The sequence below is a fragment of the Microtus ochrogaster genome, chromosome 10, assembly GCF_000317375.1.
Source record: "Microtus ochrogaster isolate Prairie Vole_2 chromosome 10, MicOch1.0, whole genome shotgun sequence".
Classification (NCBI taxonomy): domain Eukaryota; kingdom Metazoa; phylum Chordata; class Mammalia; order Rodentia; family Cricetidae; genus Microtus; species Microtus ochrogaster.
In genome coordinates, this window is record NC_022016.1 from 52,924,569 (window position 1) to 52,936,035 (window position 11,467).

General features: G+C 46.6%; 1 protein-coding gene across 1 annotated transcript in view; it reads right to left on the reverse strand.

The window, feature by feature from the left end:
* Nucleotides 1-4,224: 4,224 nt before the first annotated feature.
* The window catches only part of Srsf4 (serine and arginine rich splicing factor 4), a 25,074-nt gene continuing 17,831 nt past the window's right edge, over nt 4,225-11,467 (reverse strand). Inside the window, exons 3-6 of the mRNA XM_005353139.3 lie at nt 10,655-10,767; nt 7,956-8,170; nt 5,799-5,888; nt 4,225-5,667 (exon numbers count right to left, since the gene is read on the reverse strand). Of these exons, the coding sequence (XP_005353196.1) occupies nt 4,863-5,667; nt 5,799-5,888; nt 7,956-8,170; nt 10,655-10,767 (1,223 nt within the window). The 3' untranslated portion in view covers nt 4,225-4,862. The remainder of the gene's footprint in view (nt 5,668-5,798; nt 5,889-7,955; nt 8,171-10,654; nt 10,768-11,467) is intronic.

Here is an 11,467-nt window from a genome sequence, read left to right on the forward strand (position 1 = left end):
CCACTGTGGTCCATATTGATGAATGTTCCATTTAAGTTGGGAATTATTTTTTTCAAGATTGATTCATTTTAAGTATACAGTATTGTCTGCATATATGCCTACAGGCCAGAAGAGGGCACCAGATCTTACTACAGATGGTTGTGAGCCACCATGTGGTTGCTGGGAATTGAACTCAGGACCTCTGGAACAATCAATGCTCTTAACCACTGAACCATCTCTCCAGCCCCTGGGGAATTGGTGTTTTGTTGGAACATAATGTATGTATAACGTGTGTACAGTGCCTGCAGAAGCCAGAAGAGGGAGATGGATCCCCTGGAACTGACTCAATAGTTGTTGGTGTTGGCAGTCAAACATGGGTTGTTAGAAAGAGAAACCCATAAGTCTGCTCTAGTCCCCAAGTTTTTGTTCTTTTGGTTTTTCGAGACAGAGTTTCTCTTTGTATCTAGCTTTGGAGCCTGCCCTGTAACTTACTCTGTAGACCATGCTGGCCTCAAACTCGCAGAGATTCAGCCTTGCGAGTGAGTGCTGGGATTAAAGGCGTGTACCACAACTGCCCAGCCCAGAGTTTTTAAAAATGTGTGTGCATGCATAAGAACAGGTGACTTCAAAGGTCAGGGGTGTTGGATCAGGCAGTTTTAAGACTTGGGATGCTGGGAACCAAACTTGGTCCTTTGCAAGAGCAGTACTCGCTCTTAACTGAGCCACTCCTTCCAGCAGCTGTATGAAGTCTTTTATAAACATTAGATCCAATTGACTGCAGGAGTCTGTTCAAGTATGTTCTACTGATTTTCAAGAGGTGGTCTGAGAATTACTGATATATGGGTAGTTGAGGTTTTTCTTTTTTCTTTTGAAAATGGGTCTCACTAGACAGCCCTGCTGTTCTGGAACCTACTGTGTAGACCATACTGGCCTTAAATCAGAGATCTGCTTGGTTCCACTTCCCCAGTGCTAGGATTAAATGCATTCAGAGTGATGCCTGGCCCCAGTTTTCTGTTAGGACTACCATGGTTATGTCTTCCTCTAGCCCCCTAAGGTCAGTGCCTATTTTAACTATTCACATATAATGCCCAGGGTCCAGGCATGGTAGGCAGGCACTGTACCAGAGCACATCCCCGGCTCCTGTGGTCTCTAATGAATCACAGTTGCGTCTTGTCTTTTCAATCCGGCCAATCACCTCCTCACTCCATGGGACCTAGTGATCTGAACAGCTTGTCAGTGCTGCTTGTTGGCTGTGCTGTTTTCTCTTCCATCCTCTACCCCACAGGTGGAGAGCAGAGGCCGCTGGGAGAGGTATGTGTGAACCCAGAGCCCCAACAAGGCAGACTGCAGTGACTGCTTCCTGGGAACCCTCCAGTGCTTATTTGGGGGTGGTAGTGCACGCATGCCCTGCCGTTTTCACCGCTGAAATGAAAATGGGCCCCGTTTCTGCCATTGCTATTGTGGGATGACCTGGTTTTGGCCAGGTGGGAACCCCAGAATAGGCTTAATGGTCAAATGGTAGAGCAACTGACATCTTCACAGCAGGGGCTGAGATGGCTCAGAGGGCTACGGCACCAGTCACCAAGCTCCAGGACCTAAGTTCAGTCCACACAACACATGGAGGGGGAGACTGATTTCCTAAATGCACGGTTCTCCCCTAATAAGGTCAGATAGTGTAATAAAATATTCACAATAGGGTGAGTGAAGCTGTATGACCACAACCTTTGTTACTGAGACAAGGTCTCAGACCTGCTCACCTGGCTGTCACGTTGTGACTGTGCAGTCCAAGTGTGAGTGCAGCAATGGACATGCACCCTGGTGCCCTTGAGTAGAGGATATAGCTCTTGTGAGTTGGTTCTCGCCTGCCCCCTTGTGGCAATCTGGGATCCAACAATGCAGGCCAAGCACTCTGCCCCTTGTGCCACCTTGTCAGTCCCAGGTCTTTAGCAGGAAAGCACATTCAGCCCTGTGGCGAACCTGCCTGACTTCAATTGGGGCTCAAATGTCAACTGTTACACTCACCTGATGTGACTTCACCACTGCAGATGAGAATTCTGTAGCCGTCACCGTGCCACGCTGGCTAAACCACTCCATCTCTAAGCTTTCCTCATAACCGGGCAACCTAACAATATCCATGGGCGCACCTACCCCACAGTAAGAAGGAATGCTGGAAATCGGGACTTCCCTCTCAGCTGTCTTTCATCCACTGGACTGAGGCCAGCGCAGCATGGGGCAGGACCTTACTTAACTCTTTGACCCAATGTCTAGGAAACATAATGCGATCCAAAGTGAAGACTGTAGACAAACTTCACTGGGGAGGCAGGAGAGTCCCTGAGTCCCCAGGGATTTGCTTGACAATAAAAACTTGTAGCCGAAGAGGGTGAGCACTCAATGGGCAAACACCAGTCCTTAGGATCCCAGCCAAGGAGCACTGTTATGCTACACCAGAAGAGGGAGGACCCATCCAAAACTAATCTCCAAATGGAGAGACTGCATAGCATGCTGCATGTAGCTTCCTTGCTGCCACAGGGACCGAGCACACAGATACAGAGGGTCACTGAGAAAAGGCTAACGATGTTCAGGAAGCATATGTCTTCCCTGCAGCGAGACGAGGACTCCACACCTTCTTGGGTATCTTTATTCAGAGCTCCACACCTTCTTGGGTATCTTTATTCAGAGCCAGCGAAACCCACCACCAGGGATCTGCGCGCACACAGGATTTTCCTAAGTTTGCACCTAAAGATCGTTGGTTAGAATCAATGTGTCAAGTGAACTCCCCAAGTCCACCACAAAGCTTAATTTAGAAGCATACCTTTGTTTAGAAGCCAAAGGAATGGACAAAGCGTGAAAGAGTGAAATACAGATGAATTTTAAAAATTGTAGGGCCTGGAGAGACAGTGCGATGTCAAAAAGCATCCGCTGCTCATGCAGAGGCTCTGGATTCAGTACCCAGCACACATGCGCCTCACAATCTAACTCCAGTTCCAGGGGCTCTGAGACCCTTTTCTAACCTCCACAGGCACTAGGCATGCACATGGTGTGCACATACATGTAGCAAAACACAAAAACCCCAAACCACCACACTTAAAAGGCCTCGAATGTCCCCATCCTTACAGGAGTAAAGTGAGAAGAGTGTACCTGTATGATACTGACGTGGATTCCTTCCTTACCTAGTTACGACCACATAAGGAGCCCAGATAAAGGTATGGGACGCTCACCAGAGTCTTGGAGATCTACAGTTTAGCTGCCTAGAATGTTCATGGACTGTTGTAGGGGTCCCATGGTCCAAACTGAGCCAGTTCACCACCTCTTCTGCTCACTAATCCCTTGCCCAGGCCACTGACTATGCCTCACTGGTCATTATGTTCTCTCCTGTCACGGCCTTGACCATGCTCCATGCCATCTGGTATTTTGCACCTTCCAGCCTGCAGGGCCCCAGCATTGCTCTGTGAGCACTTTCCTGTTCAATGCTTTTAAAGTTCGCTGTGCTGACAGGTCAGAGGTTGGCTCCCCTCCCATACCTTTATCTGGGTATCACCATTGCTGGGCTTGCTCTGCCAAGCCATGCTCAAACCCATGTTCCTTGGCACACTGCCTATGCTTTTCAACCTGGGTGGTTTGCTCAGTTTTCTTTCCAAACAGTGTGCCTCTTGAACACATGTCTTCAGGCCTAAGCCTCAGTGGCCGCCTTCAGTGTTGGCCATTTACAGACAGGTCACTACTCTGGGAAGGGGACAGTTATTTTGTATTTCTATGAACAGCTTGCACTCCAGGGACAGATCAACAGACTCCTGTGCAGCAGCTTTGTCCTCCCCGCTTGCCACATGGACTATGGTGTCCAGTACTGTCCTTGCTGTGCTAACCCTCAAGCACCAGGTTGGAGAAGCAGTCTCAGGGATCTCCTAAGCTAAGTAGCAGTTAATGCAAGAACAACTGGGAGAAGGTAATCCAGCAGCTTGCCCCCTGGTTTCAATTCAGATTTTACAGTGAAGGGATCATGGTGGGAAGCCCCACGACAAGAACAAACACGGAAGAACCGATTGCTTGTGAAGCGCTTTCCAGATGGCCTCATTTCTCCTCAGCTTGACCACAAGCTTCTCAAGAGAACCCCAGAATCAAAAACTCTGAGGACTTACCTTCACTCTGCTGGGTGAGAAAGTCCTTTGGGAAGTCTTGTTTCCTCACCACAGGAAAAACAGCAGGACAGATGACATATCAGGAAATGCTACTTAGATTCAAGCACGATGAAATTTTGTCAAGCAAAAATAGTCTTTATTCAAATTTAATGGAAACAGGGGTCACTATACTTTGCAAGACGGGGAAAATAAAATTAAAAAAACTTTTCTTTTTTTAATATAAAACAATATAATCACAATACCAGAATATGGAGCTCTACAGTTTACTTCCTATGGGCTATGCAGTATCAATTTCTCTTGACTGTGCTATTCACAACGTTGTTAAGTCCAAAAATAGGAAACCAAAGTGGTGGGAAACTGAAGACTTGCACTTTCACTACGTGGCATACATCAAAGGGCATCAATTCAAGGGCAAAACGGTTGAACTCACCACACCTACCTATGCCATCATTCCAGCCCGAGAAGCCGTCGGGGTGCTGAGCTCCCTTTAGCCGTGGCCAGGCCTTAGAGCCAAGGCGTTTGGATGTCCTGCTGTGAGTAAAGGGAGGTTTGAGGAGCTGCTTTTCAGTGGAGGAGCGGGAGGCCTGGCACCAGGAGGCAGTACCGAGGAAGCACTGAGATTGAACAATTGGAGACACCATTAGGGGAGTTCAATGTACAGCGGTGAGGGTGTTCTACTTCACTCTTGTGCTACGGCTACCAACATGTACAAAAGACTTCTCGACAGTTCCAGTGTGGCATAGCCAGTTAGGATCTTGAGTGAGACCTGGATCTAGATCGGGAGGGCGACCTGGAAGCAGACCTGGATGGAGACTTGGACCGAGAACGTGTTTTTGAAGCTGACTTCGACCTGGAGCGCGACTCTGCAGGGAGACTAGGTTTGGATTTGGAAGTGGATCTTGACCTAGCTCGGGGCTCTGGATTGGGACCCGCATTCTCCCCCTCAGCCCGGCCTTCCCTCTGGCCGGACTCTGCCTTGGCATGCTCCCGCTCCTTTGACACTGAGCGGGATGGTGACCGGGAGTGGTCGGTGTCCTCCTTCTTCTTCTTGCTGCTGACCTTGCTGTCTCGCTTGCTGCTATGCTTGCGGCTGCGCTCGCTTTTGCTGCGGCTGCGGCTTCGGCTTTCCTCCCTGCTTCTCTTCCTGCCCTTCCGCTTGTCCTTGCTTTTGCTGCGGCTTCGGCTCCGGCTGCCCCCTTTGCTGCGGCTTCGGCTCCGACTCTTGAGAAGGTTCTTCTCTTGGCTTCGTCTCTTCTCCTGGCTGTGACTCCTGCTCACGCTCCTTCGCTTCTCCTCTGCTCTCCTCTCCTTGCTCCTGCTCCGACTCTTACTGCCATGGCGGCTGGGGCTGCGGCTCTTGGTTTTGCCAGCACTGTCGTTGTTCTGGAGCTTGTCTTCAGCATGATCTTTACTCTTGCTTCGGCTCTTGTCAGCACTACGGCTGCGACTGCGGCTCTTGTTGTCTTTGCTGGGACTCCGGCTTTTCTCCTTCTTACTGCGGCTGCGGCTCTGACTGCGGCTGCGGCTCTTACTGCGGGAGTGAGAACCTGACCTGGAAGACATAGGTGCTAAGTGAGTAACAGGTGACTAGATACTCAAGTCAGGAAGTAAAGAGTGCACAGAGCATGTGGGGCTCAATCTAATGCATGGAAGCAGCTAGGACGAGGGAAGGTGCAGGCCCACCTGGATCGAGATCGGCTCTTTGAATGGCTGCTTTTGCTGCTGCCACTTCGGCTTCTGCTCTTCCGGGAATGTCTGCTTCGAGAGCGAGACCTGTAGAGAGAAAAACTTTTTTGAGACAGGGTCTCATTAACCTTTGCTGGCCTGGAACTTGCTAGGTAGACCAGGCTGGCCTTGAACTCACAGAATTCACCTGCCTTATCTCTTGAGACTGGGATTAAAGGTGTACACCACCACAAGCAAGTGAGAAAACAAAAACTTTAAATTACCAACAAGGGGCTGCAGAGTTGGCTCAGTGTTTGAGAGCACTTGTTCTTGCAGAGGACCTGGGTTCAATTCCCAGCATGCATATGGTGGCTCACAACTATCTTTAACTCTAGTTCCACGGGATCTAATACCCTCCCCTCCTATGACCTCAGCAAATACAAGGCACATGGTACACAGACATACATGCAAAGCAAAATACCCATACACATAAAATAAAACTTAAAAAAAAAAATGCCAACAAAAGGCTGTCTAGAGTGGCTCAAGAGATGGTTCAGCAGTTAGGACCACTAGCTACTTTTGCAGAGGACCCAGGTTTGATATACAGCACCCGCATGGCAGCTCACAGGGTCTGTAACTCCAATCCCAAAGGATGTGATGCCTCTTTTGGCCCTGGGAGGAGGCAGGCACACACAAATGCAGACACACATGAACTTTAATTGTATAAAAAAGAGGCTTTCTAGAGCAAACCAAGATATTTTTTTCAATCAAAAGCCATCTGTTTCACATAGCAGTAGGGCATAGTGGTGCATGCTCGTAATTCCAGTGCCAAGAGTCAAAGATATGTGAGAATGTTCCAGGTTAAGGAAACTTAATGATCTCTGCTATATGTCTGAGCCAGATCCTGGCCAGGAAACACTCCAGCACAAACACACCCATGGAGCAACCAGATAAATATGAATATCGCTCTGCTATCTGGTAAAGACACAATTATATACTGTGTGTGTTCTTGGGGACACTTAAGTGCTGTAACTTACGATGTGCTTCAGAACACAGTGCAAACACAAGAGTGTAATAAATACAAAGGAAGGAAGGAAAACAAGGCAGAACCACGGCAATCGTATCCAAACTGGCCTTTCAACTTTGAGGTTTGAGAATGACCACAAGGAAAGGCATGGGGAAGCAGTAAACAGGAACAAAAGGCAGGAGACTGAAGATACAGGGCTCCAGTGACGGCAGACAGAATCAACCTGAGTACTAAAATCATGACTGTAGTGGAACACAACATACACACTCATCCAGAGACACCAAAAGAGCACCTTTGTTATTTCTAGACAGTGGTCAGTCACACAGATGCTACTTATGGTGCGACAGAAGTTAAGGACAAGGGCTGGAGAGATGGCTCAGAGGTTAAGAGCATTGCCTGCTCTTCCAAAGGTCCTGAGTTCACTTCCCGGCAACCACATGGTGGCTCACAACCATCTGTAATGAGGTCTGGTGCCCTCTTCTGGCATGCAGACATACACACAGAGTATTATATACATAATAAATAAATAAATAAAAAAAAAAGTTAAGGACAGAGCACTAAGGCTGTACTCTTGTTGAAGTATGCCCCGTTTTTAATGTTGCAAGTCCTAGCCTTGAGTTCACAGGGAATTTAAACTGTGGGAAAATGCACTAGACAGCCTCACTTCAACACAAATGTATGAAAAGTTGTAGCTCACTATCCTGGGAAAGTCACCCTTGCCTCATTCTAGAGAGAGAGCCCTGTGCACCCGTCACAATAGTCATAATGGCCACCACTTGCTCACTGCCAGTTTTCTCCAGGGAAGGCAGGGACCAGGTCTGGCTGGTGACCTCTACTCTTGAGACTTGCTCATCAAGAAGATAAAGCACAGGCACAATGGTCACACATGCTTCTAACCCAGTCTGTGACTCAGCTCTCCAGAAGAAAGGTGAGGCCACTGAGTTGTGCCTCAGAAAAAGGACTTTACTTCTGTTTATATTTGTGATGTAAGAGTTCAGGAGTTTCACAAATAAATGTTCAGATCAAAGTCCTGAGTTACTGAACCGCATGGAATCATGCTCTGAGAACCCAAAAGGAGAGCAGGAACAGGCTGTCCATTCTGCTTAGTTGAATTACTGTAGAATGCCCACTCACAATGTTAACAGTACCTTGAGTGACTCCGGCTCCTGGAGTAAGACCGGCGCCGTCTAGAACCTGGCTTGTCTTCAACTAGTCTGATTTTTCTGCCGTTGACTTCAGTTCCATCCAACTTTTCCAAAGCTCTTTTCATATCAGAGTAAGACACAAACTCAATCACCCCTTCATTTTTTCGTCCCTTGTGAGCATCTGCATACGTCACTTCTCCTGCCTGGCGCATGTAATCCTAAAGAAAAAAAAATACAAGTTAAAGTGCAGAAGGCAACTGAAACCGGTCTAAGTGACCATAGGCCTCTGTCTTCATTGTCTCAGGACAGTGTGGTCAGGTCAAGTCGAAGAACAGATGTATGAATAAAGGAGAGGAATGACTCTGGGCAGAACTTAAGATGTAGGGCATTGGCTAATTCCCAGTGTTAGTGTAACACACTTGATAGACATTTGTGGTCTGCGTTCATTTTGCTGAGTTCTGTCCTGACCAAGTTTGAAGACACTGAGCAGGTCATTTAACGGCATTTCCCCACTTGCTATATCACAAAAATGTCTGTCAGTGTCTTAATATAGTCACCACCCCTGCATATTTTTGAAGCTTTCTCAAATGTCTTGAGTGGAGGTTACACCTAAATTTTGATCATTATTCATAATCCAATCAAGAATGCCTTTGCACAGAATCTGAATTATTTGTAGAAGTCTAGGTTCTGGATAAAGGGCTGGGGGGGCCATCCAAACTAGGACATTCGTCATAGTTAGACCAAAATGGATTACCCTGACAAGATGAGGGTGAAGACAACTGGTAAAAAGCTGGGACAGTGCTACTAGTTTTTAGTTTCTATATGTGTATGAGTGTTTGCTTGCACGTGGCCTCAGGGAGGTCAGAAGAAGGTATTGGGTCCTCTGTACCTGGTTACAAACTCACATGCCTGGCTGACTGCTTTGAGTCACCATGTGGGTGCAAATGCAGCCCTGCTGAAGAGCAAGTGTTCTTTCTTTTTAAAAAAAACATTTGGGGACTGGAGAGATGGCTCAGAGGTTAAGAGCACTGCCTGCTCTTCCAAAGGTCCTGAGTTCAATTCCCAGTAACCACATGGTGGCTCACAACCATCTGTAATGAGGTCTGGTGCCCTCTTCTGGCCTGCAGGCATACACACAGAATACTGTATACTTAATAAATATTTAAAAAACAAAACAAAAACCCAAAAAACCCACAAACATTTAACTTTTATGTTCATTGGCATCAGATCTCCTGGAACTGGAGTTACAGACAAGTGTGAGTTGCCATATGGATGCTGGGAATTGAACCCGGGTCCTCTGAAAGAGCAGGCAATGCTCTCAACCACTGGGTCATCTCTCTAGCCCCAAGACCAAGTGTTCTTAACTGCTGAGCCACCTCTTCAGTCCCCAGAGCCACTACTTTATTTCAGCTAGCCACGCTTCCAAATTAGTGATGGATAATAGACGGCTCCTAACAGCAGTTCCATATCGAATGCTCTTTCGTGTTTTAAGTGCTTACTCCCAATTATAACCATATAGGCAGATATAACTGTATCAATCTTACAGATAAGGACAGTAAATTTCAACAAAGTTGTTAACTGCTTAAGGTCAGTGAGATAGTCATTAGTGAACAGAGACAGAATCAAATATGGAATCCCCCCCCCACACAAGGTTTTTCTGTGCAGCTTTGGAGCCTGTCCTGGAACTCATTGAGATCTGCCTGCCTCTGCCTCCAGAGAGCTACGATTAAAGGCATGTGCCACCACCCAGATGGAATTATATTTTCATGAAGCAAAGTTAGGAAGAGCCCCATAGTATGGGTTTGAGTAAACCCCTATAGGAGTTGCCTCCTTCAAGTGTGGTACTGTATGCCTTTAATCACAGCACTTGGGGAGTCAGAGGAGTCAGAGGCCAGCCTGGTCTATAGAGTGAGTTCCAGGACAGCCAGGCTACACAGGGAAACTGAGAAATTGCCTGTGGAACCAAATTCTCTCTCTCCTCTTCCTCCTCCTCTTTTTTTTTTTTTTTTTTTTTTAAGACAGGGTTTCTCTACATAGTCCTTGCTACCCTGGAACTCACTCTGTAGACCAGGTGGCCTCCAATTCAGAGATCTGCCCAACTCTTGCTTCCCAAGTGCTGGGATTAAAGGGGTGCGTCCCTACCACCTGGCTTCAGTATTTCTTTAAAGAGGGGACGACCCCCACCACCTTTCTGAGATAAGGTTTCACTTCTGGAACTCACTATGTAGTTCTAGCTGGCCTCAAATTCATGATCTTCCTGCCCTGACCGCTTATCCAAGCATACCACACCTGACTGAGAAACAAAACTTACAAAAGAACACAGGCTAGACAGTTTCATTGTGCCGACCCATACTAGAAGCTGACATCTGCAATGTTCGAGCTTGGGTTAACAGAAACATGGGCTACTTTAGCTTTTTCTATGCAGCTCCACCCCATTAGCTCCCTAGAACACTGTCTGCAATGGAAAATTCCATGTAATACAAACGATTCCTTGAAGCAGTTAGCCTCCTCCTATGTAAAGTAGGAGTGGTGTTTTGATGCCCTTTGTACTCCTATAGGACCTTTATCTGGGGAACTGCCCAACGCTCTGGTGGTCTGAAGTCTGTAACCATTACACCGTAAATGCCCAGGCCTGCATAAATTGCTTGTTTTCTACTCTTACCCATGCCCAACCTTATCTGAGAAGTTGATGAAGCCCAAACCTTGAGGTCTTGCCAGCTGCACCGACTTGACAAGTTCTCCACAATAAGTCTGTACTCTGTGCGGGTAGGAGGACCATATTTATCTCGCCCACTTCTTCGATAGCCATATCCACCTTTAGAAGGTTCAAACAGACGGATTACTACAGTGTAAAAAGGAGATGACACAGCAGACTCTCAAAATATGCAACTTCATGCCCCCTCTCCAAACAAAGGCATGTATATTTTAACCTTAGCCTCACCTTTAATTCTAGAGTTTAAACATGAAAATTTAGTAAGTTATAACACACTCGTCAATTAATATTTATATTTTAAATTAGCATACATAAAAACAATTTAGGAAAAACAAATTATTAAATCAGTTACTATTATTACCCATGGTGATTAATTTTTTTGTGAATATTTTACATGGAGGAAAAAAAAGAACCTAATCTCATCTGCAGCTAAAGGGTTCTCATCACCCAGCTCTGAGTATGACTGTGGTCATCACATGGCTTCCTGTTTTGGTCAGCCAAGGGCCACTCATAGAAGGGTAACCAAGGTCAGCAAATGGAATAGGTGGTCATTTTAGCCTCAAAGGATTTTTCTAATTAAAATTGGAATCTTTCATAAATATGTGAAACAATTGCATTACAGAGAAAAAAGCACATCAAACATTATGAAGCATTAAAACAAATTTATGCCATAAATTTAAAATTTTATTTACAATTCTGTATTTTAAAAGATTCAATCTTAGCCGGGCGATGGTGGCGCACGCCTTTAATCCCAGCACTTGGGAGGCAGAGGCAGGCGGATCTCTGTGAGTTCGAGACCAGC